This window comes from Microcebus murinus, chromosome 2, assembly GCF_040939455.1.
Source record: "Microcebus murinus isolate Inina chromosome 2, M.murinus_Inina_mat1.0, whole genome shotgun sequence".
In the NCBI taxonomy this organism is placed as follows: domain Eukaryota; kingdom Metazoa; phylum Chordata; class Mammalia; order Primates; family Cheirogaleidae; genus Microcebus; species Microcebus murinus.
The window spans coordinates 99764425-99792257 of record NC_134105.1 but is presented as its reverse complement, the minus strand read 5'-3'; the positions used below and the strand labels follow the sequence as shown (position 1 = coordinate 99792257).

Sequence of the window (27833 nt, the reverse complement as noted above, 5' to 3'; positions counted from 1 at the left end):
GGATATGGAGAAAAGGGAACTCTTATACACTGTTGGTGGAAATGTAAATTAGTGCAACCTGTATGGAAAACAGTATAGAGGGTTCTTTTTTTGTGGTGTTTTGGGACAGAGTCTCACTCTGTCACCCAGGCTAGAGTGCTATGGTGTCAGCCTAACTCACAGCAACCTCGAACGCCTGGGCTCAAGGGATCCTCCTGCCTCAGTCTCCCAAGTAGCTGCTAGTACAGGCATGCACAACCATGCTCAGCTAATTTATTTCTATTTTTAGCTGCCCAGCTAATTTTTTCCATTTTTAGTAGAGATGTCGTACGTATCGCTGTTGCTCAGGCTGGTCTCAAACTCTGACCTCAAGCTATCCTCCCACCTCTGCCTCCCAAAGTGCTACAAGGATCAAGAGGATTGCTTGAGCCCAGGAGTTTGAGGTTGCAGTGAGCTATGATGATGCCACTGCACTCTACACAGGGTGACAGAGTGAGACTCTGTCTGAAAAAGAAAAAAGAGAAATTACTCATCATTGATAATGCACCTGGCCATGCAAGAGCTCTGATGGAGATGTACAAGGAGATCAGTGTCATTTTCAGGTCTCTAACACGATATACATTCTGCAGCCCACTGATCAAAGAGTAAATCAACTTCCAAGTCTTATTATTTAAGAAATACATTTCATAAGGCTATAGCTGCTGTTGATAGTGATTCCTTTGATGGATCTGGGCTAAGAAAATCTATAAGCTTCTGGAAAAGATTTACCATTCTAGACGTCATTAAGAACATTTGTGATTCATAATAGGAGATCAAAATATCAACATTAACAAGAGTTTTGAAGAAGCTGATTCCGACCCTTACGGATGATTTTGAGGGATTTGAGACTGCAGTGGATGAAGTCACTGCAGATGTAGTGGAAATAGCAGGGGAACTAGAATTCAAAGTGGAGCCTGCATGTGGGACTGAATCGCTACAATCTCATGATAAAGTTTGAATGGGTGAATTGCTTCATACGGATGAGCAAACAAAGTGGTTTCTTGGGATGAAATCTACTCCTGGTGATGATGCCGTGAACATTGTTGAAATGAAGACAAACTTTGAAGACAAAATTTAGTATATTATCTAAACTTAGTTGACAAAGCAGCATCAGAGTTTGAGAAGAGTGACTCCAATTTTGAAAGAAGATCTACTGTGGGAAAATGATATCAAACATGCTACAGAGAAATCTTTTGTGAAAAGAAATCAATTGATGCAGCAAGCTTCATTGTTTCATATTAAGAAATTGCCACAGCCACCCAAACTGACAGTGACCTCGACCAACAGAAAGATTACAACTGGCTGAAGGCTCAAATGATTGTTAGCATATTTTAGCAATATTTTTAAATTAAGGTGTGTACATTGTTTTTTAGACATTATGCTCCTACACACTTAGTAGGCTATTGTAAATATATTAAGACATGTATAGCAAACATATTAAGATTTTAATAGTATAAATATAACTTATATGCACTGGGATACCAAAAATTTATGTGATTTGCTGTATTGCAGTGGTGTGGAACCGAACCCACAATATCGCCAAGATATGACTATAATTATATGTTTACGCTGCTAACCCAATTTATTTGGATATGTAACCATCTGTGTACTAAGAAACTTGTACTACAGGACAATCTCCAACTACCTACTCACTCTGATTTTATTTTTATTTTATTTTATTTTATTTTTTTGAGACAGAGTCTTGCTCTGTTCCTGGGGCTAGAGCACCGTGGCATCAGCCTAGCTCACTGCAACCTCAAACTCCTGGGCTCAAGGGATCCTCCTGCCTCAGCCTCCCAAGCAGCTGGGACTACAGGCGTGGACCACCACGCCCGGCTAATTCTTTTTCTATTTGTAGTTGCCCAGCTAGTTTATTTCTATTTTTAGTAGAGATGCTCTTGCTCAGGCTGGTCTCGAACTCCTGACCTCAAGGGATCCTCCTACCTCAGCCTCCTGGAGAGCTGGGATTACAGGCGTGACCCACCACGCCCGGCCTTGTTTTGCTTCTTAATGAATCAATTTACTGTCAAAGCTATCCATTGTTCCCATAGACATAACACAGTAGAAATATCTCAATTAGAGACTGCTTGAGCAACTGGTTTCCTGAAGACACGGGAGACTAGAAGGTGGAATGCATTAAGTGGTAGTTCCAATAACAAAAAATAAAGTCAGAAAACAATCAGAACTTAATATGATTTATTAAATGGTGGCTGAGAAGACTTTGGTCACTGCAGGGAAGCTGTGTAGATTGCGAAGGCTTTGGACATGCGATTACGTAACCTTCCCCTACTGGTGTCTGGCATTTCCCTGACTGAGACGTGCTGCAATCTTCCCACATCGGAGGTTCCCGGCGCGCCTTGCGCTGGTCTTGGCGGGGAAAGTGACCCGGACTTGGGGGTTAAAAGGTCCCGTGTCACGCCCTTGCGTGTGACCGTTTAAGGAAAGCGCATGCGTGTTAGGCAAAGCACGAGCAGCCTCGCGCAGCTTCTCTGGTCATCTGCTCTCGTTCCTCAGGCGTTACGTAATATAAATTAGTATATATATGTATTTTTTACTTTTTAATTTCTTCTTCTGTCACCTCCCTTCTACTTTTAAGTTTCTTAAGGTCTTAGTGACAAAACATTTGGGGGCGAAAATGTATACATATTTTTAACTAGAGGTTCTTGAGGTAGGGATATTACGCTGGCGGCTAGTCGGCGCTTTGTCGGGGGAATTTAAATGTTTAAGTAAATAGACTCTTCTATGAAGTTTGACTATTCTGTGAGAACTCTTCTAGGTGAATTGTCTGATTAGGAAAAATGAAAAAAAATTGAAACCTTACATCAACATACCAAATTTATAAGGGGGAAATCAGAATCAGTAGTGATAATCTAGAATATTTTCTGTTGCCTTTTTATGGCTGTACCACAGAATAGGCGATATTTATATACTAAGCTATGCTAAAGTTCCGTGAAGGAAAGTTACCTGATTTTTTTTTTTTTTTTTTTTTTTTTGAGACATTGTCTCACTCTGTTGCTTGGGCTAGAGTGCCATGGCGTTAGCCTAGCTCACAGCACCCTCAAACTCCTGGGCTCAAGTGATTCTCCTGCCTCAGCCTCCCGAGTAGCTGGGACTACAAGCATGCGCCACCATGCCCAGCTAATTATATATATATGTATGTATATATATATATATTTTTTTTTTGTCCAGATAATTTCTATTTTTAGTAGAGACGGGCGTCTTGGTCTTGCTCAGGCTGGTCTCGAACTCCTGACCTTGAGCAATCCGCCTGCCTCAGCCTCCCAGAGGGCTAGGATTACAGGCGTGAGCCACCACACCTGGCCTGATTTGTTTTTATGATACTAGAAATTTCATTAAAATTATTAATAAAAGATTGTAAATGGGCCAGGCGCGGTGGCTGACACCTGTAATCCTAGCACTCTGGGAGGCCGTGGAGGGTGGATCGCTCAAGGTCAGGAGTTCAAGACCAGCCTGAGTAACAGCGAGACTCCCCCCACCCCCGTCTCCACTAAAAATAGAAAGAAATTAATTGGCCAACTAAAAATATATAGAAAAAATTAGCCGGGCATGGTGGCGCTTGCTTGTAGTCCCAGCCACTCGGGAGGCTGAGGCAGGAGGATCGATCGCTTGAGCCCAGCAGTTTGAGGTTGCTGTGAGCTAGGCAGGCTGACGCCACAGCACTCTAGAGCAACAGAGTGAGACTCTGTCTCAAAAAAAAAAAAAAAAAAAGATTGTAAAGAGGTTGCCGCGGCAGTTTTTCATTACCTAATACCTACCTACCTGTGCAATGTTGTCCGCACTTGAACACTTCGTAGTGAAGGAAAATAGGAAGATTGTGCCTTCTTAAAAAGTTCTTTTAAATAATTTTTTAATAACGTATTTATGTGAGACTTGCTTGTCAAATGGCTTACATTTAAGACCTTACTCAAAATAGTTGTATAGGAGTATGGACCAATGCGTTTTTGAAGATAACGTTTTAAGTAAAGAAATCCTCAAATTTTTTCACATAAAATTCTTTCCAATTTTATATGTAGTAAACTAGAATGTTAAAGGTAAAAAGCAGATCTAAAGTTAATAAGATACAAATGTGAAGAATGTAGCAAAAAATAAATAAAAAATTAAAAAAAAAGTTAATAAGAGCTAAAGTTAAAGCTTGTATTTGTGTCACAAGGTTGAATTAAAGCCAATACTTTATCAGAAGAAGATGGCCACTGCACAGTTGCAGAGGACTTCAATGGTATGATTTCTTGTATTTTAATATATTTTAACTTAGCTGATTTTATTGTTTCTTGAAGTCTCAACTACTTTATTTTTATCTGGAAATTAGAGTCAACTGTTCGAGAGTTTAATGATACCAAGAAATCCATGTTTTAAGAAATAAAGATATTCATTAAACTATTTTGGATTAATGGTGATTTCTATTGGATGTTTGCTGCATTGTATTAAATTGATGTTTCAAATTTAATTTACATTAGATATTAATGAATACTGTTATGTTGCTTTGAAGAAATTATTGTCCATAGCATTCCACCTCTAGAAAATGAATGTTCATGACCCAGAGACAAAAATAAATTTGTCATCTTTGCATACGATCTTACAGCTAACCTATGTTAAAACTAGTCAGTGACCAAAGAAAATCAATGTGTATCTATCCTTGTATTATGCATTTACAGAGGATCTGCAAAGAGGATTCTTTAATTATTAATTTGCAAGAAGATTCTTAAGATTTTAAAGTACTTTTTGCAGCCGGGCGCGGTGGCTCAAGCCTGTAATCCTAGCACTCTGGGAGGCCGAGGCGGGCGGATTGCTCAAGGTCAGGAGTTCGAAACCAGCCTGAGCAAGAGCAAGACCCTGTCTCTACTATAAATAGAAAGAAATTAATTGGCCAACTAATATATATATATAAAATTAGCCGGGCATGGTGGCGCATGCCTGTAGTCCCAGCTACTTGGGAGGCTGAGGCAGAAGGATTGCTTGAGCCCAGGAGTTTGAGGTTGCTGTGAGCTAGGCTGACGCCACGGCACTCACTCTAGCCTGTGCAACAAAGTGAGATTCTGTCTCAAAAATAAATAAATAAATAAAGTACTTTTTGCATGTTTCTTTTAGGTGATTATTATAAAAACATTATCACATTTTAGAAGCCACTCTGACTTTCCAGGGATTACTAACCAATATGGGGAGGAATTCTCTGGGGAGTCTTAATGTCATGCTTATGCAAAATTATATCTACTTTAAGTCCAAGGAAAGTTTATTTTTTTCTTTTATTCTAGCATGTATGTATGTCTAAAGGGAAACTTTATTTTGAATAAATATAAATAAAATGTTTTAATTTCCCTTGAATTTTAGAGTGCATTGGCATTTCCCAATAAGATATCAACTGAGCAACAGTCTTTGGTGTTAGTGAAGAGGCTCCTAGCAGTTTCAGTATCCTGCATCACATATTTGAGAGGAATATTTCCAGAATGTGCTTATGGAACAAGATATCTAGATGGTAATATAATACATATTTTAAAACTTTCTTTTAAAAGTTTCTTTTAAAACTTTTTTTTTTTGAACATAGCCTTACACTGATATAAAACTTATTTTTGCTTGCTCTAAGATTATAATTTTTGACTTAGAAATTTTATTTTTTTGTGTGTTGTTTTGTTTTTTGAGACAGGATCTCACTCTGTCACCCAGGCTAGAGTGCAGTGGCATCATAATAGTTTACTGCAACTTCATATTTCTGGGCTCAAGTGGTCCACCTGCCTCAGCCTCCTGAGTAGCTGGGCGCTGGGACTACAGGCGAGTGCCATGATGCCCAGCTAATTTTTCTATTTTTTGTAGAGGTGGAGTCTTTCTCTTGCTCAGGCTGGTCTTGAACTCCCGGCCTCAAGCTATCCTCCTGCCTTGGCCTCCCAAAGTGCTAGGATTACAGGTGTGAGCCACAGTGCCTGGAAGAAATTTTATTTTTTAATAGCATCTTTATTAATATAATTCACATACCTGACAGTTCACTCATTTAAAGTGAACAATTCAATGATTATTAGTATGTTCAGAGAGTTGTGCAAACATCACCACAGTCAGTATTAGAACATTTTCATCACCCCAGAAAGAAACTCCATATCCATTAAATGGCTGTCCACTTCTCTGCCACCTTTCTAGCCCTAGGCAAACACTACCCTACTTTCTGTCTCTATGGTTTCACCTATTCTAGTCATTTCATATAAATGAAATCAAATAATTTGTGGTCCTTTGTGACTGGTTTCTTTCACTTAGCGTTAATGTTTTTAAGGTTCCTCCATGTTGTGGCACGGATAAGTGCTTTATTCCTTTTCATTGCTGAATAATGTTCCATTGTATGTCTATACCACATTTTTATTTATCCATTCATCAATTGATGAATATTTAGGTTGATTTTTTTTGGCTATTATGAATGACACTACATTCATGCACTAGTTTTTTCACATCTAAATGTTTTTTTAAAAAATATATTCAATACCAAAAAGCACTTAATTGTAAAATTTTTCTCAGCTTCTCAACTATAATTTCACCTGAAATTATGCTTATAATAATGAAATAAATAGATAAAAACATTCTGTTATTTATAAATGTATACAGTGGGAATATATTTCTTATGCTATTTTAAGGAAGTAAAAATAATACAGGCAGTTTATATTACAATAATAAACTTATTTCCCAGCACATGAACATAATATTGTGCACCAACTATATGCTAGGCAATATGTTAAGCACTGTGTTCATACACTATCTTTTCAATTTGTATAACAGTCCTACAAAGTTGATATTATCCCTGTTTCTCAAATGAGGAAACCGAGGCTATGAGATGCTTTCAGTCCTTTCTACTGTGTTAGTTTTGTTTCTTTGCAGGACTCTGTGTGTCCTTAATAGCTAGTTAAAGACCACTTCTTGGCCTTTTACAAGTATTTTACTGGGATAAGGGTCCCTATGAGATATTCTAAGACTCTTGGGTAATGATGGATAATGATGGCATGAAAGCATTTTATCTCATTTTATGTATTAATACTTTATAATTTTAAAAAATGAAATTTTTTCTACTTATCAATTTGCATCCTAATCATTATGATGGCATTTTATTATAAGGATAAAAAGGCTATTTTCATATAACCTTTCTTCCTTTAATTACATTAACAGTGCCAATCACCTGGAAGTTTATTGCCATTAATAATAAACCTGGCTGGGTGCAGAGGCTCACGTCTGTAATCCCAGCAACTCGGGAGGCTGAGGTGGAGGTTTGATGCCTGGAGTTCAAGATCAGCCTGGGCAATATAGTGAGACTCTGTCTCTAAAAGAGCAAAATTAGCCAGACATGGTTGTGCACACTTGCAGTCCCAGCTACTCAGGAAGAGGCAGGAGGCTTGAGCCCAGGAGTTCAAGGCAGCAGTAAGCTATGATCAGGACACTGCACTCCAGCCTGGGCAACAGAGCGAGATCCTGTGTTTCAAATGAATAAAAAAATAATTTTTCAAAAATAATATACCTTTAATATAAAGTTGAAGGAAATCTTCATTTAAAATTTCTGGGCTGGGGGCGGTGGCTCATGCCTGTAATCCTAGCATTCTGGGAGGCCAAGGCAGGCGGATCGCTCAAGGTCAGGAGTTTGAAACCAGCCTGAGCAAGAGCAAGACCCCGTCTCTACTAGAAATAGAAACAAATTAATTGGCCAACTAAAAATATATAGAGAAAAAATTAGCCGGGCATGGTGGTGCATGCCTGTAGTCCCAGCTACTCCAGGGGCTGAGGCAGAAGGATTGCTTGAGCCCAGGAGTTTGAGGTTGCTGTGAGCTAGGCTGATGCCACGGCACTTTAGCCCAGGCAAGAGAGTGAGACTCTGTCTCAAAAAAAAAAATTTTTTTTCTAGTTGTTTACTAGGTTTTGTTTTTGTTTTGGGGATAGGGTCTCACTCTGTTGCCTGGGCTAGATTGCTATGGTGTGATCATAGCTCACAGCAACCTCAAACTCCCTGGCTCAAGCAATCCTCCTGCCTCAGCCTCCTGAGTAGCTGGGACTACAGGTGCATGCCACAATGGCTGGCTAATTTTTCTATTTTTTGTAGAGATGGGGTCTTGCTATATTGTTGCCCAGGCTGGTCTTGAACTCCTTGCCTCAAATTATCCTCCCACTTTGGCCTCCCAAAGTGCTAGGATTACAGGCATGAGCCTCTGTGCCCGGCCTGTTTACTGTTTTTAAGCAACTATATTATTTCATCATTTTTGTCTTTAGATCTTTGTGTCAAAATTCTGAGAGAAGATAGAAATTGTCCAGGATCTTCACAGTTAGTGAAGTGGTAAGTATAAGAATACCTAAAGATAGAAAATTATTTTTGCCTTAAATTACATTTTTTTGTACCTTGGATACCATTCAGTGTTTAAATTTTAGTGAATCACCCTTTAATGCTAGTTAGCATTTTTGCAGGTCTTTAAATTTTCACATTAAAATTTTTCTTTATTTCATGTCCCATGTGAACAGACTTCATTTATTTTATTATTGTTCTCCACAAATAGCTGTCAGGTATTTTATATTTTCCCATCCATGCCATATCATCATTTTATATTTCTGCCACATTGTTTTTTGTTTTATTTTGTTTAATCTAGTTAATAAGAAGAGAGCTTTAATAAGACATTTTTGTGTTATTTAGTAATGAGACAATAGGGAGATTTATGAAAGGAACTATTTTCTGTGAATGCATTCAGTCTATAAATGACTCCTTGATTTTTTTTTTTAGGATGCTAGGATGCTATGATGCTTTACAGAAAAAATATGTAAGTCTTACAATATCTCTTTTTCCTTTTATCTATAATTTATATTCTACAAATCTAACTGGAATTATGTAGTAAAACATTAAACTAACTTGAGGATAGGCCAGTCTGAGTTACTGAAAAATCTGAACATTTATACATTTTATTTATTTTTGAGACAGAGTCTTGCTTTGTTGCCCAGGCTAGAGTGCCATGGCATCAATCTAGCTCACAGCAACCTCAAACTCCTGGGCTCAAGCAATCCTGCTGCCTCAGCCTCCTGAGTAACCGGGACTACAGGCATGTGCCACCATGCACAGCTAATTTTTCTATTTTCAGTAGAGAGTTCTGGCTCTTGCTCAGGCTGATCTCCTACTCCTGAGCTCAAGCAATCCTTCTGCCTCAGCCTCCTAAAGTGCTAAGACTATAGGTGTGAGCCACCGTGCCCAGCGCATTTATATATTTTAAAGACTAATCTTTAACTCCTTTAAAGTTAATGAAATTAATACTTAACAAATTTTGCAAGCTAGTTTTGGTTAATTAACACTCATTTTTATAGATAACACTTAACTCACCAAAAATTTATGAATCCAAAAGTTTTAAAAAATACTTCATTCATTTCACATGCCTTCTACAATCTTGTTTATACTAATAATTTAATAAATTATTTCTTAATTAGAATTCAGAAACTTTCCATATAATTTAGGTTAACTTGTCAGAAATTCTGAACTAGTGAAATTAAGCCTTATGAGCCTTTTATCATACTTAGCATAATTTTCTATCAACATGTATAATGAAGTCCAGCTCTAGGCAAATTGTGAAGATGAATTTTTATCCATGGTTCCTAACCTTCCTCATTAAGGCATAGCAAATACTTAGTGCCTGTTATATGCTTAACACATATTCTAGGTAGGAGGTGGGTAAGCTAACAATGATCAACAAAACAAAGAGTTCCCTCTATAGTAGGAAAACAAGTAGTCAATAAAGCAAGTAAATCACATAGTTTCTTTTCTTTTCTTTTTTTTTGAAACAGAGTCTCACTCTGTTGCCCGGGCTAGAGTGCAATGGCATCAGCCTAGCTCACAGCAACCTCAAACTCCTGGGCTCAAGCGATCGTTCTGCCTCAGCCTCCCAAGTAGCTGGGACTACAGGCATGCGCCACCATGCCCAGCTAATTTTTCTATATATTTTTGGTTGGCTAATTAATTGTTTCTATTTTTAATAGAGACGGGGTCTTGCTCTTGCTCAGTCTGGTTTCAAACTCCTGACCTTGAGCCATCCGCCTGCCTCGGACTCCTAGAGTACTAGGATGACAGGCATGAGCCACCACACCTGGCCCAATGACATAGTTTCTGATAGTGTTAAATGCCATTAAAATTTTTAGCAGAAGTATGTAGTAAATGGAGAGGTGGGGTAACTTTAGATGGGATCATCAGAGGGGTTTCTCTGATGAGGTGACATTTAAGCTGAGCCTTGAGTGAGAAGAAACTAACCAGGCATTGATTTGGGGAGAGAATATTCCTGGGAGAGTAGCAAATATGAACAGTTGGAGGGGAATTTGGAGAGTTCCAGGAACAAAAAGAAAGCCAATGTGACTGGAGTAAAATTGCGCAATGGGAGAGAATGGCATGAGATAAGCCCGGGGAGACAGGCATGGCCAAGAGCATTCAGTGCTGTGTAGGTAAGGAGTTTGGATTTTATTTTAGGTGTAAGCAAAAGTCATTTGAAGGTTTTAAGTAGAAATGTAACACCATTTTTTTTCATTTTTATTTTATTAAGAAAATATGAAAGTATGAACATTTTGGTTACATTTTATATCTTTGCCTCTCCCTAGTAAGGGTTAGAGGTGTGCCCTTCCCCTCCATAATGCTCACCACATCCCTCAGATGTGGGTCTACCCTCCCAACCCCTGAATCCCTGGTGAAACCACCACCATTTGAGCATCATAGTATTAATCAGTAAGTACCAATTTGTTGGCAAGTATATGTGGAGCCCATTTTTCTGATCTTGTGTCACCTCACTTTGGATAATGGGCTTAAGCTTAATCCAGGATAATATAAGTGGTGCTAGCTCATTGTTGTTTAGAATTGAGTAATATTCCATTGTAAACATATACAAAATTTTAATAATCCACTCATGAATTGACTGGCACTTGGGTTGTTTCCACATCCTTGCAATAGTAAATTGTGCTGCCATAAACATTTGGGTGCAGATGTCTTTATAATAGAATGTCTTATGCTCTTTTGGGTAGATGCCTAATAATGCTATTCCTGGTTCAAAACGTATTTCTATTTTTAGCTCTTTGGGGTATGTCCAAATTCTTTTCCACAAAGGTTGCACTAATTTGCAGTCCCAGAAATGTAACACCATTTGATTTACACTTTAAAATTTTAAAAATCACTCTGCCTGCTATTTAGAGAATTTTCTATAGAAGGAGAATAAGATTAGGAGTGAGAAGAATAACGCTTCGGCCATTACTGTAGTACTGGTGAGAAATAATGATAGCTTAGACCAGGATAGCAAAGGAAGAGATTTAGGGTATATTTGGCAATAGAACTGATTGGATTTGTTGATGGATTGGTTGTGGAATATAAGGAAAAAATCAGAATCAAGGATGACTCTTAGATTTTTGGCAGATCACTTGAGTGAATTATTTCCTGTGATTTCCTGTTCCTATGGTCTCCAGTGCCTCTTCCTTTTATTAAATGCAGAGGGCCTTGAACTCTGTACTTTTTCTCTTTTCAAAATCAGTTCTTTTTGTTCTCAATATAACACATATATTGTGTTATTTCACATTACATATTTTCCTAGTAACTGGTAATAATGTCCTGTTTGCTTAAGTCAATGAAATAAGTGTTGACAATGAAAAAAGTCAATGAAAAAAGTGTTGACATAAATTTCAACCATCAATAATAAGTCAAGGTGAAATAGATATTTTGGGGAATAGAGAAACAAATCTAAGATATTGCCTCAGGCGTGATATGAAGTCAAGATCTACAAGGATTGTGTTATTAGGAATACATGTTGAAATAGGACAAAGAATTCTTGTGATCCATTATGAAAAACTATTTTATAAAACATGAGTAAGATTTTTGTTCTTTGTTGTATTTCAGCTAAGGATGGTTGTTCTAGCTGTAAGTATTTATAAATTGTATGTTCTTTTTTAAAGACTGTCAAATTCAGCCTTGCTTAATTAACTGAGACTAAAACTATGAATTATGTCACATTATTCAAACAACTAATCTATTCAATGGAGAAAAGTAATAAAGTAATATTTGGGGGGGGGGATGTTTTGTTTTGTTTTGTTTTGCTGAGTTTGCTTAATAGTTTAGCCTAACATCCAATTTAGTTTTTTTGAATACTTAGCCTTAGGTAACTCAATTATAAATTATTTTTAAATAGGTATACAACAATCCAGAAGACCCGCAGGTAAGTGTGCTTGAGTTAGTAAAGAAAAACATAATGATGTCTCTAATATCTAGAAATAACATTAAACTATAATATAATAATGTCTTATGCTTTTTGTTGTGCTTTAATCAATGCATTTTCATATTTTCACATTTGAATCTCATAAAACTCTTCTGAGGTAAGACATGGCTTGTATTGTTATCTTTAAACAGATTAATACATTTAGTACAAGAGAGATTATGTGACTGGTCCTAGAAATAACTTAAATCTCCTGACTTCTGGTTCTTTACAATATTCTTTGTTTTTGTTTTTGCTTGCTTTTTTTTGTTTGTTTGTTTGTTTTTGAGACAGAGTCTCGCTTTGTTGCCCAGGCTAGAGTGAGTGCTGTGGTGTCAGCCTAGCTCACAACAACCTCAAACTCCTGGGCTCAAGCGATCCTACTGCCTCAGCCTCCCAAGTAGCTGGGACTACAGGCATGCGCCACCATGCCCAGCTAATTTCTTCTATTTATATTAGTGAGCCAATTAATTTGTTTCTATTTTTAGTAGAGACGGGGGTCTCACTTTTGCTCAGGCTGGTTTCGAACTCCTGACCTCGAGCAATCCGTGGGCCTCGGCCTCCCAGAGTGCTAGGATTTGTTTGTTTTTTTTTGAGACAGAGTCTCACTTTGTTGCCCAGGCTAGACTGAGTGCCATGGCATCAGCCTAGCTCACAGCAACCTCAATCTCCTGGGCTCAAGCAATCCTACTGCCTCAGCCTCCCGAGTAGCTGGGACTACAGGCATGTGCCACCATGCCCGGCTAATTTTTGTATATATATTTTTAGTTGGTCAATTAATTTCTTTCTATTTTTAGTAGAGACAGGGTCTTGCTCAGGCTGGTTTCGAACTCCTGACCTCGAGCAATCCGCCCGCCTCGGCCTCCCAGAGTGCTAGGATTACAGGTGTGAGCCACCACGCCCGGCCAATATTCTTTATCTAAAATTATGAAAGGGCTTGAGGTTGAGGAAATTAAGAAACTCATCCTTAAACTTTGAATATTCATCCCAATCTAGAAACATCACCTGTTTATCTGACAATTAAAGGAAAGAAGGGAGGATAAAAAATGAAAGGGAAAATCAGAAGACAAGAAACAAAGGGGAAAGATCTGTTGAGTACTTATTTTATATTAGGCTCTGTTCTTTGGGGCTTTTTGTGCATTGTCTCATTTACTCATCACAGCCTGCATGAGGTAACTACTGTTATCATCTCCACTTTACAGATTAGGAAATCTAGGTATATGATTTCTTGCCTAAGGTCACAGTGACAGAAGTAGCAATACCAGGTATTGAGCCTCGGAAGCTAATTCACAATCTGGTGCTTAACCACTATACTACAATATAATGTTACAATATGATGTTATGACATAATATCTTACATTATATTTTACATTATATTCTAAAACAAATATAATGTTTTTCTCAGTCATGGAGAAGCAGATTTAAACAGATTTAAAAAACAAAGAGTGGCCAGGCGCAGTGGCTCACGCCTGTAATCCTAACACTCTGGGAGGCCGAGGTGGGTGGATTGCTCTAGGTCAGGAGTTCAAAACCAGCCTGAGCAAGAGCGAGACCCGTCTCTACTATAAATAGAAAGAAATTAATTGGCCAACTAATACATTTAGAAAAAATTAGCCAGGCATGGTGGCACATGCCTGTAGTCCCAGCTACTTGGGAGGCTGAGGCAGTAGGATTGCTTGAGCCCAGGAGATTGAGGTTGCTGTGAGCTAGGCTGATGCCATGGCACTCAGTCTAGCCTGGGCAACAAAGTGAGACTCTGTCTCAAAAAAAAAAAAATTAAAATAAAACAAAATAAAAATAAAATAAAAAACGGAGAGTGCTGATCCCCATCCTTGTGTGAACACTGAAATGGTAAGAAAGCAGTAAAAGAATCTAAGCTTTAAGAGGGCTGGGAATGTGTCTTTCTTTGATGCTCACACCTGCAATTAATGTTGAATATATGTCCATGGTAACAAAGCAGATCATTTGGGCAAAAGGTATAAATTCATTGATTGTTCAGAAAACTAACCAATTGTTTAGAAAATATTGATTTTTGTTCATATGTTTTATAATTGAGTCTTTTTCTATCAGTCGATCATCAACCTTACTGATGCACCAATAATATTTGTTATATGTTTACTGTATGTCAGTCAGTTTATAAAGTGCTCTGCATAAACTATCCCATGTGTGAATATTTGTTAACAACCACCAATGAGACAGGGTACTGTCTTTGCCCTATTTTTTTATCTGGGGAAACTGAGACTTAGAAGGCTTAAATGGCTTGCCTGTGGTTACAGTATAGCAAATATTTAACCCCTGTGCTTAGCCACTCTGCTGAGGTTTGGTGCCTCTCTTACTTGCCTGCTGAGTTCCTTCCATCTGGTATACATAACATACATTGCATTGCGTAGGGAAATAAGTATCTCTCCAATACTGAAGTCCCAAATCCCAGCCTATGGGAATGGACTGTAGGGATTTAAAATCTTCAATGGATCAACAGCATTTAACATGGCAGAAAAAAGTATTGACTAAATATTAAGAGTCATACAAAAGCAGTATATATAGCTATTTGGCAGCCAGTACTGTATATCAGATACATAACTGCAATGTTTTCTATTTAAGACAATTTCAGAATGTTACCAATTCAAATTCAAATATACCAATAATGGACCAGCCATGGACTTCATAAGGTATTGTTCTATAGTTTTTTTTGGTATTGCAGGTAACTAGTTAATTCATATTAATGCTATACAGCTAAATTTCAGGATTACTTCTGAAATTTCTTGAACATCCCCAACTAACCATCAAGATGTGGCCGTGCAAAATGGAGTGGTAGCTTGGAGTAGCTGCATGCCAGGATTCTGTGACTAATTATATACTATTTTAATTGTAGAATGAGAACTTGAGTGATTAGAAATATAATTAAAATCCATCATTTGTTTTCTATAAATGCCTTATATAAATGCATATTAATTTATGTAAATTAAGTTATTGGTTTATAATAGTGAAATTAAATTTTTATAATATTGACATTAAAACACATTTTATGGTAATTTTCAACTTAACTTGATGCTATAATGGGAATAAGACTCTCAAGTAGTTAAAATGTGAAGTTATGATATCAGAAGCCACAGATTTTATAAAAGAAATTAATGTGTGATTCTCTTCTAGTAAAAACCAAAGCAATGAATCTAGCATGTCATCTGCTGACACCAAGAAAGCAAGTATTCTGCTCATTCGCAAGATTTATGTTCTAATGCAAAATCTGGGACCTTTACCTAGTGATGTTTGTTTGACCATGAAACTTTTTTACTACGATGAAGGTACTACTTGTAGTACATCCTGTTTCAGTTAATACTTATGTTTTATTATAATTGAAATAATTGATCTCCATTCCAAATGTTTTTAGTACCTAAATTGTTATATTTTTTTTGAAATTATAAAGTTTATATTTAATATCCATATTTTAAAAAGAAAGATTTGCAGAAATAGGCTTAAAAATATATATTTCTCTGGTAATAGGAATATAGCCACATGAAGTATGACCTCACTCATAATTAAAGAAACAAAACAGTGAGGTACCAGTTTTCACTTATCAGATTGATAAAATTTGTAAACATATTATTGGCAAGGGTGTGGGGAAGCAGGCACTTCTATACATTTTTTTTTTTTGAGACAGAGTCTCACTCTGTTGCCAGGGCTAGAGTGCTGTGGCATCAGCCTAGCTCACAGCAACCTCAAATTCCTGGACTCAAGCAATCCTTTTGGCTCAGCCTTCAGAGTAGCTGGGATTACAAGCATGTGTCACTCTGCTTGGCTAATTTTTGGACATATTTTTCATTTTCCAGCTAATTTCTGTCTATTTTTTAGTAGAGACGGGGTCTCACTCCTGCTCAGGCTGGTTTCGAACTCCTGATCTCGAGCGACTCTCCTGCCTCAGCCTCCCAGAGTGTTAGGATTACAGGTGTGAGCCACTGCACCCAGCCATTTTTATACAATCTTGAGGAAATGTATATAGGTACAACATTTTTAGAGGACAATTTCGCAGGATCAAAATTTTTTTTTTTTTTTTTTTTTTTTTTTTTTTTTTTGAGACAGAGTCTCGCTTTGTTGCCTAGGCTAGAATGAGTGCCGTGGCATCAGCCTAGCTCACAGCAACCTCAAACTCCTGGGCTCAAGCAATCCTTCTGCCTCAGCCTCCCAAGTGGCTGGGACTACAGGCATGAGGATCAAAATTTTAAATTCACATTTTCTTTAGTCCAGAAATTTTGTAGCTAGAGAAATATCTTCAGGAAATCACTGCACAAATATGCAAGGTTATATATTTCAACGGATTTTGATTATAATATTTGCTAAAATAGTAACAAACTGGAAACAACTTGAGTGTCCTTCATTGGTGATTGAGTAAATAAATTATGGTGCATTTGTATGATAGAATAGCATGCAAGCTGTTAAAAAGAAGGTGCTGGCCGGGCGCGGTGGCTCACGCCTGTAATCCTAGCACTCTGGGATGCCAAGGCGGGCGGATTGCTCTAGGTCAGGAGTTCGAAACCAGCCTGAGCAAGAGTGAAACCTCATCTCTACTATAAATAGAAAGAAATTAATTGGCCAACTAATATATATAGAAAAAATTAGCCAGGCATGGTGGCGCATGCCTGTAGTCCCAGCTACTCAGGAGGCTGAAGCAGAAGGATTGCTTGAGCCCAGGAGATTGAGGTTGCTGTGAGCTAGGCTGACTCCACAGTAGTCACTCTAGCCTGGGCAACAAAGCAAAACTCTGTCTCAAAAAAAAAAAAAAAAAAAAAAGAAGGTGCTGATGAATTAAGTTAACCAAGATATATTATTAAATTAAAAACAGCTAGGTACAAAACAATATGATCTTATTTGTGTTATATAGAAATATATATCTATGTTTTCCTAAAACTTATATAAATATGAAATATTTTATCTTTTATTACATATATAATGTCTTCTAGAAGACTATAAAGCAGTAACAACTAACACTTATTGAATACTCACTTTATGCCAGTTCTGTTTTCAACATTTTATAATGCTTTAATTTATTTAATACCTACAATGACCCTGTAAAGTAGGTACTATTATTTTCACCATTTGACAAATGAGAAAACCAAGTCAGGGATGATAAATAATTTACTCAAAAGTCATACAGCCAATCAAATGAAGAAAACAAAATTACCTTTAGGGAACAAAACAGGGACTTAGAAATAGTAGGAGGATGATTTTTACTTTTTAGTATATGCCCTTCTATACTATTTGAAATATCTTTAATTTACATTGTTTTTATAATAATAATATTTTCTTCAATTTCATGAACAGCACAGTTTATACTTACTTTTTTGCAGTTACACCCCCAGATTACCAGCCTCCCGGTTTTAAGGATGGTGATTGTGAAGGAGTAATATTTGAAGGGGAGCCTATGTACTTAAATGTGGGAGAAGTCCCAACACCTTTTCATACCTTCAAAGTAAAAATGACCACTGAGAAAGAACGAATGGAAAATATTGATTCAACTATACTATCACCAAAACAATTAAAAACACCACTTCAAAAAATCCTGATGGATAAAGATGATCTAGGAGATGAACAGGAGCATTATGTAAATGTGAGTTATATTTAAAGATTTATAAGGTACAACAGTAATAAATGTTTGACTCAATTCTGAAGACTTTCATAGTTCTCATTAATATTATTGTTAATACTGTATTAAAATCATAAACTCACAGTTGGGAGGGATGTTAAAGAAGGACTAAGGCTAAGGCTAGGCCTATGGTTTTAAAACTTTTTACCTTGGTCCAAACAACGTTATACTCAGAATTTAAAGGCACAAATATTCTGATTGAAGCAGGAAATGGTCCTGGAGGCCTATCTACTCACTATCTCACCTGCTACCCTCATGGTAGACTCTGAGGAAACCCCTAGGGCTCGAGGGCATAATTTGAAAACCACTGCACTAGTCCAACCTCCAACTAATAATGGAATCCTTTCTATAACATATTTACGAAGTGTTCAGGTAACTTATGCTTGAATTTATTCAGGGTCTGGAAAGTCACTGTCCTGAAGCAGCCTGGAAATTCCTATAAAGAAGGAAAAATGTCTTATTTGCCTTTTTTTTTTTTTTAATTTTTTTGAAAGTCTCCTTTGCCCTGAGTAGAGTGCTGTGGTGTCAGCCTCACTCACAGCAACCTCAAACTCCTGGACTCGAGTGATCCTCCTGTCTCAGCCTCCTGAGCAGTTGGGACTACAGGTGTGAACCACAACGTCGCAGCTAACTTTTATATTTTTGGTAGAGACAGGGTCTCGCTCTTGCTCAGGCTGATCTCAAACTCCTGACCTCAAGCAATCCTCCCACTTTGGCCTCTCAGAGTGCTAGGATTATAGGGGTGAGCCACCACGTTGTCTTTTTAATCCTCCTGTGCCTAGCACTTAAGATTCTCAGTGTTATTGAGTGAATGGATGAATAGAAGTATAAAGGAGCTTTTCATGTTACCTCACTCCCAGCAAATGTGAAAGTCATTTTTCCTTTAATCTTTCAAGCATCAACATTATGTCCTTTAATCTCACCTCTCTTGTTTTATCTTGTCAATTTATACTAAATTATGACCATAGTACTTATGTACAGAGGCTCACTATTCTAAATTGGGCTCTGTGGCTACATTTTTATTTTTTTTATTTTTATTATTTTTTATTTTTTTGAGACAGAGTCTCACTTTGTTGCCCAGGCTAGAGTGAGTGCCGTGGCGTCAGCCTGGCTCACAGCAACCTCAATCTCCGGGGCTCAGCGATCCTACTGCCTCAGCCTCCCGAGTAGCTGGGACTACAGGCATGTGCCACCATACCCGGCTAATTTTTTGTATATATATTTTTAGTTGGTCAATTAATTTATTTCTTTTTTTGGTAGAGACGGGGTCTCGCTCAGGCTGGTTTCGAACTCCTGACCTTGAGCAATCCACCCGCCTCGGCCTCCCAAAGTGCTAGGATTACAGGCGTGAGCCACCACGCCCGGCCTGTGGCTACATTTTTAAAAATAGAAAGTTCAATCAATTTTCAACCAGTTCAAAGAAGAAAACTTTCACCTAAAACCTAAATCCCAATCTTGCTTTATAAAAACATGGCTGGAATTTTTGCAGCACTCTTTAAAATATTTTAATCTTTTTCACAGGTAACACAAAGGGAATAATAATTATAACATAGATATTAAACCTGTTGTTATTTGTACCATACCATGACTGAGCTTGTCCTTCACTAACTCCCTCAAGATGGTTGGGGTATATTTAGAGCATATGCTAACATTTGTACAAAAATTCCAGAAACATTCAAAATACTCCTCATACTAAAAAGAAAAAAGAAAGAAAGAAATTCCAGAAATATAGACGTGGAAGTTTGTAGTGTGAACATGTCTAATTCAATGCATGCAAACAGTAGTAAAATCTAAGGATTCTTAGAATCATCATGCATTTTAGGAAAGTTGTTATTTTGTATCATTTATCCTTAAAGCAAGCCTGAAAAGTAAAGAAAAATAGTATTTTATACTTTCTTTGGATAAATAAATTGCCATGTGATAGTAATTCTAGGACTAGTTTTATTTCTAGCAAGCATAATGTAGTTGTATTTTTATATTGTATTTAGCCTTCACATAAAACAAATTTGTTCGCTGGGCATGGTGGCTCACACCTGTAATCCCAGCACTTTGGAAGGCCAAGGTAGGAGGATCGCTTGAGGCCAGGAGTTCGAGACCAGCCTGGGCAACACAGCGATACTTTGTCTCTACAAAAAATTTAAAAATTAGCCAGGCGTGGTGGTTGCATGCCTGTATGCCTGTAGTCCCAGCTACTCAGCAGACTGAGGCAGAGGATCACTTCACCCAAGGAGTTCGAGGTTTGTGTGCTATGATTGGGCCACTGCACTCTAGTTGGGTGATAGAATGAGACCCTGTATCTAAAAAAAGAAAAAAAAGTTGTTCATAAATACTTCTGCACAATTGTTTTAATTTCTTTTTGAAATATGTCCATCTTTTTCCTTTACATATAGGATGATTTTGACATTGACTCTAAAATGGAAGAGCAGAAAAAAACTCCTGGATCTTCTGAACTTGGAGGTAAGAAGTTAATAAAGGCTGGGCACAGTGTCTAAAGCCTGTAATCCTAGCACTCTGGGAGGCCAAGGCGGGTGGATCGCTCAAGTTCGAGACCAGCCTGAGCAAGAACGAGACCCCTTCTCAACTAAAAAATAGAAAGAAATTATCTGGACAACTAAAAATATGTAGAAAAAATTAGCCGGACATGACGGAGCATGCCTGTAGTCCCAGCTACTCGGGAGTCTGAGGCAAAAGGATTGCTTGAGTCCAGGAGTTTGAGGTTGCTGTGAGCTAAGCTGGGCAACAGAGTCAGACTCTGTCTCAAAAAAAAAAAAGTTAATGAAAATGTGGATTAACTCACTTCCAGTTCAATTTTATACCCTTTTAACTTTTTCTTTTTACAGAACCAAGTTTAGCTTGTGAGGAAGATGAACTTATGAGGTCTAAAGAAAGTCCAGATCTTTCAATTTCTCATTCTCAGGTATGAACTTGAGAGTTCCATCTTATTTTTAAGTTGTTTTTTCAAAACACAGTTGCATATATGCTTATTTAGTTAATTTCTCAGATTTTTCTTATTCTAGGTCTTTTAGAATAAAATATTTAAAATGCTTATTAGCAAAATCTGGCAATTATATGTTGAAAAGTCTTGAGTATATTGCTAGTGGATTTGTTTAGTAATAAACCCTAATTGCTATTTATAGAATCTCAGGATTGTAGAGTTAGATAAAATCTTACACAATTATTTATTCCACTCTGCTTTGTATTTATTTTATATGGACATATAATACATTTTTGTTGCCTTGGAGCATAACATGTTTAATTTTGTTTTCCATATAGAGTAAAATCCTAAAATAACAGATTTAGATAATTTGAACTTGGAAGTAGGAACTTGAACTAGGATTGATGATTAATTGTCTACCTTCCTCTGCCAGCCCCTTTCTCAAATGAGAGTGGGCTGAATTTCTTATCTTTTGGAAGAGGTGGTGCCTGCTGATCATTTGGGACTTTCTCAGTCCAGTGATTGCTTAATTGTGTACAGTGTCAGTTTCGACTACCTTTATTTTTGTGACAGTATAAACCAACTCAAAATTTTTGGTTTTCATTAACTTAACAAGACCCTACATTTTATTTGGTTAAATTCTTAGACCCCACTTATTGTGTTATGAATGGGTTTTATTATATTATTATATGGTTTTGTGTAATTATTTTCTTTTCTAGGTTGAGCAGTTAGTCAGTAAAACATCTGAACTTGATATGTCTGAAAGCAAAACAAGAAGTGGAAAAATCTTTCAGAATAAAATGGTAAATATCTCTTTATGTTTGTTTTCTATTCTAACCATGTAATTTCTCCCATGTGAGTTTATTTTAATATTTCATTTATTAGACCAATATATACTAAGTACCTATATTATATGTCAGGTAGTTTATTAGCTGCTGGGGACATAACCTGAGTAACACATAGTTCCTGGTCTTAGCTAAAAGTTTAGTAACTGGAAATAAACAAGCCCATGACATAGGGTCATTATAGAAGTCTCCGTAGGCTATATAATTTTATTTACAGTACATTACAGAAGGGAATCCAGGAAAGGCTTTGAGAAGTGATATTATTATCCAGACTCCCAAGGAAATTTCCTATAATGCCAAAATATTCCCATTCTCTATCTTCTAAATTGATAATCTTGTTAATAAGATATTATAATTTAATCTTTTTTTTTATTCCACCTCTACAATTTAATCTTTTACACACATCTTATATAAAATGAATCTGATATTCTTTTTTTTTTTTTTTTTTTGAGACAGAGTCTCATTTTGTTGCCCAGGTAGAGTGAGTGCTATGGCATCAGCCTAGCTCACAGCAACCTCAAACTCCTGGGCTCAAGCAATCCTCCTGCCTCAGCCTCCCAAGTAGCTGGGAGTACAGGCATACGCCACCATGCCCGGCTAATTTTTTCTATATATATTAGTTGGCCAATTAATTTGTTTCTATTTATAGTAGAGATGGGGTCTCGCTCTTGCTCAGGCTGGTTTCAAACTCCTGACCTCGAGCAATCAGCCCGCCTTGGCCTCCCAGAGAGCTAGGATTACAGGCGTGAGCCACCGTGCCCGGCCTGAATCTGATATTCTTAAGCAAAAAAAAAAAAATCACGGCTTTATTTTAGCTTTTGATATGAATTATACTAAATATAAATTCACATTTCAATTTGGGCCTTTAAGTTACTCTCAAAGGTTCAGGAGTAAAGAAAATGAATTCTGTAAAATACATAAAATATTATATCCTAAGTTAGGAAACAAATAAACTCACTCTATCAGTGGTGTGCTAGAATAATTTTTCCCAACTCCTTATTTGGTGACATCATGTTGGTAGCTTAAAATTGAACAGGGTGGTAGTATTCACAGCATAGAAATCAGCAAATGCCTCAGGGTTTCTTTCTCTCATAGAGCTGGTTGTTAAACATCTACCAGAACACCACTGATTATAGTGCCATTTTTAGGTGTCTTTTTTTTCCCCTACATTTTCAATGGGAAGTTAGAACTGGCAGAAGGCAGCATTTGAACTAGTATGACGATGAAGCAAGAGATAAAGGAATGTCAAGAATTACTACTTCCAGCAGCAAAATATTCTTCCTAGACAGCTTCTGTTTAGGATGAGTATCCTTTATTAGGATATAGGGATAAAGGCCAAAGGCCAAGTGTTTAAAAAAATATTAAGCAACATTTCCTTATAATGTAACATGAAGATGCTTTGGAGACATAAATTCATTTCTGAAACTGCACATATTTTTTTTTTTTTTTGAGACAGAGTCTCGCTTTGTTGCCCAGACTAGAGTGAGAGCCCTGGTGTCAGCCTAGCTCACAGCAACCTCAAACTCCTGGGCTCAAGCAAGCCTGCTGCCTCAGCCTCCCAAGTAGCTGGGACTACAGGGATGTGCCACCATGCCCGGCTAATTTTTTCTATATATATTAGTTGGCCAATTAATTTCTTTCTATTTATAGTAGAGACGGGGTCTCGCTCTTGCTCAGGCTGGTTTCAAACTCCTGACCTCGAACAGTCCACCCGCCTCGGCCTCCCAGAGCGCTAGGATTACAGGCGTGAGCCACCACACCCGGCCTGTACATATTTTTTGATAGGAACTCTGAGCCAGCGTACTCTTGATTTTGAGATTCATGACTGAATTATGGTTAGGAAAGGGCAAGAAATGAAAATATTTAATATTATATATATTAATAATAAGGAAGTTATCCTTGGAAAGGGCATTTCAAGTATCAGAAAAGAAGTATGTCCTTTCAGAGAATAGTAAAATGACAGCTAATGACTTGTGATTTTCCAATATTCATTTTTTTTTTTTTTTGAGACAGAGTCTCGCTTTGTTGCCCAGGCTAGAGTGAGTGCCGTGGCGTCCTAGCTCACAGCAACCTCAAACTCCTGGGCTCGAGTGATCCTTCTGCCTCAGCCTCCCGGGTAGCTGGGACTACAGGCATGCGCCACCATGCCCGGCTAATTTTTTTTATATATATATCAGTTGGCCAATTAATTTCTATTTATAGTAGAGACGGGGTCTCGCTCTTGCTCAGGTTGGTTTCGAACTCCTGAGCTCAAACGATCCACCTGCCTCAGCCTCCCAGAGAGCTAGGATTACAGGCGTGAACCACCGCGCCCGGCCAGTTGTACACTTTTAAATGGGTAAATTATATGCTATCTGGATTATATCTCAATAAAGCTGTTTTTTAAAAACTTCATATAGTTGTATAAGGTTGAAAACTCAAGTGTTGGCCATTCTTTGAGAAATAACAAATTAGTAATTAATTATTCTACCATTTACAGGTAAATGGAAATCAAACAGTAAAATCTAAAGAAAATCGGAAGAGAAGTTACCCCAAATCTGGAAAAACTGTAAGTCTTATGATAATGTATAGGTGGAATAAAATGGCAAATACAAGAATATCATTACTGTAGATTAAATTCAAAATGATAGGCTGGACATGGTGGCTCACACCTGTAAATCATAGCACTCTGGTAGGTGGAGGCAGGCGGATCATAAGCTCAGGAGTTTGAGACCAGCCTGAGCAAGAGCAAGACCCCATCTCTACTAAAAATAGAAAGAAATTAATTGGCTAACTAAAAATATATAGAAAAAATTAGCTAGGAATGGTGTGGTGCATGCCTGTAGTCCTAGCTACTAGGGAGGCTGAGGCAGTAGGATTGCTTGAGCCCAGGAGTTTGAGGTTGCTGTGAGCTAGGCTGATGCTACAGCACTCTAGCCTAGGCAACAGAGTGAGACTTTGTCTCAAAAAAAAAAAAAAAATTAAAAAGTATATAAAATAAAATAACATAAAATGATAAATTTGCTAACATCTCTGGATATACCTGAGATCTCTGATATTCAAATGTTTGTTATATTTTGTTCTAAAAATTGAGGTAATTTTGAAGCAAGATGTGCTATGTAGGTTTATTAATTTTTTCCATATAAATATCTACTGTCTCATTTTATGAGTGATTTAAAGTAATTAGAGGAATTTATAAAATAAATAAAAAATCAGTATCAGGAAAAATGAGTAGAATTGAGAAGGTGACAGTACAAGAATATTCAGGCCATTTTGTTTATATAGAGCTGAAATTGGGCCACAAATGTGATCTGAGCTTTTTAGAGACCAAAACTAAATAGAAGCAGGATAAATTACCAAATCCATGTGTTCCCTAAAAATACAGTGTTTCCTTCTAGTACTTCAGGAGGAAGAAAACTTTTCCTGACCTTAATCCTATAGTTTTTTTATATTTGAACCTTATTTTACCAAATTAGATCGTGTATTTGTCATTTCTGAGATATTCATATTTTTCCAACTAGACATTTTAGTAGTATTAGTAGGTTAAAATTAAACAACTGAAAACATAAGACTGTGTTTAAAAAATCAAATGTTAGGCCGGGCGCTGTGGCTCACGCCTGTAATCCTAGCTCTTGGGAGGCCGAGGCGGGCGGATTGCTCAAGGTCAGGAGTTCAAAACCAGCCTGAGCAAGAGCGAGACCCCGTCTCTACTATAAATAGAAAGAAATTAATTGGCCAACTGATATATATATATAAAATTAGCCGGGCATGGTGGCGCATGCCTGTAGTCCCAGCTACCCGGGAGGCTGAGGCAGAAGGATCACTCGAGCCCAGGAGTTTGAGGTTGCTGTGAGCTAGGCTGATGCCACGGCACTCACTCTAGCCTGGGCAACAAAGCGAGACTCTGTCTCAAAAAAAAAAAAAAAAAAAAAAAAAAAAAAAAAAAATCAAATGTTAAAGGGATAATTATAGTTGGTTAATATTGTTTTCAATTTCCCAATAACTTAGGAAGGAAATGGAGTAACCTAACATTTCATTAATAAAGGCTCTTTAATTTTTACCAATGAATTAAGCCTTGATTTTTTTTCCTGTAAAATCTTAATTCAATTTGTTATTCCTAGTGAGTTTAACTTATCAAAATAAAAGTTCAATAACTCAGAGATATGAATTCCCTAATTCATGCTTCCATTCATTCAAAAGTATGCATTGAATGTCTAATATATATCAGGCATTGCTAAGTACCAAGAATACAAATTTGACATGATTTAAATCTTCCATGGTGCCAAAGTAGAATGTTTTTCTATTTGTAGTTCATTTTAAAATCTTTTTTCCCTTCTTATTCCTCCAAAGTATTTTACTATTTTGAGGATATAATGTTAAATATGTCTTCTAATTACTACAGCAGCCCTAATGAAGATCTTACATTTTGCAAGTCCATACTTTCAGTAGCCATTGGAAGATGTACGTATGTCAATAATAGGTTTTAGCCGGGCGCGGTGGCTCACGCCTGTAATCCTAGCTCTCTGGGAGGCTGAGGTGGGCGGATTGCTCGAGGTCAGGAGTTCGAAACCAGCCTGAGCAAGAGCGAGACCCCGTCTCTATTATAAATACAAAGAAATTAATTGGCCAACTAATATATATAGAAAAAATTAGCTGGGCATGGTGGCGCATGCCTGTAGTCCCAGCTACTTGGGGAGGCTGAGGCAGGAGGATCGCTTGAGCCCAGGAGTTTGAGGTTGCTGTGAGCTAGGGTGACGCCATGGCACTCACTCTAGCCTGGGCAACAAAGCGAGACTCTGTCTCAAAAAAAAAAAAAAAATAATAGGTTTTACTTTACTTTTAAAGAACCCAGGTATTCTAATGTAGTAGGAAATAGTTATGCTAGGTATAATTTTTTTGAAAGGAAAGAGACCTCAGAGACATGAAAAAAAATCTAAAATTAAAGATGTTTAAACTAGAAAGTATCTGTTCTTAGTAGTTGTTTTCTTTTGACAGGTCCATCCCTTTGATTGTTCCAGTCAAGAGTCAGTGCCAAAAAGGAGAAAGTTTAGTGAACCAAAGGAACATATATAAAAATTACTTTTTCTTCTAAACATGTGCAAAGTTCTCCTCAACATTTAAATTAAAGAACACTATATTTCTGTTTTAAGGTGTGTTAACTCTGAAAATATATATGTAGTTTTAAGCAGTTCATACACTAAATTGAAGTTCTTAGCTGACTGTCATGTTGTGGTCCTTAATCTTATTTAGGGTAAATCCAACAGAACTTTTGAATAAAACTAAAAGTATAAATGTTCATTACCTAGTCAATATTGATCTATCTTCCACTTTTGTGGACACTTCCTTGAAATATATATTAACTTTTAAGGCCTTCTAAAGCCATTTTTGAAACAAGTGATGTTTACTTTGATATTAAATATTTGGTAGGGATTCACTTTTTACTTGTGTTAAGACTATGCCATTTAACTGGGTGTTTTAGTCATTGTGTTGTTATTGAAACAATGTTCTTCAATACTTTGATATAATGTATTAACATAACATATAATGTACAATTTAAAAATTGGTCCTTTCATTTTTTTTACATTTTTTACTGCCGGCCAAAAAGATAACTGATTTTTAAAGTGTGACATTTTTAGCAGCATAAATAAAATATTGTTCAGTATGTAGGCTTTTTCATGGCTTCTAATTTTTATTTAATTAGCAGAAAATGTTTAGGTACTATTTTTTAGATTATTTGGTAGGTATTACTTTGGAAGAGTTGAGCACACTTTCTACATCTTTTGACTGGTAGTATGAAAGATACTGTGCTTTTAATAAGAAACCTAAAAGCTAGTTCCAGCCTTGCCCATTTTCTTTGCTTTAGAAAAGGAAGACTTAAAACTTGGTCTGTTTTCCCCTTATAGTTTCAGCAGCCATATTCCAAAAATAAACACTATCCATAGGTTTGTCCGTAATAAGCTCTATAGGGAATGTTGATATGTATGCTATGGTAGAAATGCACCCCTCCTTTTTAAGGTAAACCGAATAAACGTTCACAAACTGACCCGCATCACATTTTTCTGGAACAGTCAATTCAGGGATAAACTGACTGCCAGAAAAAAAAACAATTTTAAAATGTTTATTTATTATTAGTTGTACTGCTTGGATCCCAACACAACTCACCTAACTGTCCTAGTATACACTTACACAGTAAC

General features: G+C 37.0%; 1 protein-coding gene across 4 annotated transcripts; it reads left to right on the top strand.

The window, feature by feature from the left end:
- The first annotated feature begins 1535 nt into the window (after positions 1 to 1535).
- Positions 1536 to 27317, top strand: HORMAD1 (HORMA domain containing 1). Of its 4 annotated transcripts, none has more exons than XM_012767510.3 (15): positions 1539 to 2539; positions 4190 to 4255; positions 5365 to 5509; positions 8263 to 8326; positions 8765 to 8801; positions 11891 to 11911; positions 12180 to 12206; positions 14844 to 14911; positions 15393 to 15544; positions 17585 to 17844; positions 20271 to 20337; positions 20721 to 20797; positions 21535 to 21618; positions 24140 to 24208; positions 26635 to 27315. In XM_012767510.3, exons 2-15 carry the CDS (start codon positions 4223 to 4225, stop codon positions 26710 to 26712), a joined length of 1182 nt encoding a protein of 393 aa, XP_012622964.1. In that variant the 5' UTR covers positions 1539 to 2539; positions 4190 to 4222; the 3' UTR covers positions 26713 to 27315. The 4 variants fall into 4 exon arrangements, with proteins under 4 accessions (XP_012622967.1, XP_012622964.1, XP_012622966.1 ...); XM_012767512.2 differs by having other exon boundaries at positions 2473 to 2552; positions 26635 to 27316; XM_012767511.3 differs by lacking the exon at positions 1539 to 2539 and adding an exon at positions 2559 to 2686 and having other exon boundaries at positions 26635 to 27316.
- The last annotated feature ends 516 nt before the right edge of the window (positions 27318 to 27833 follow it).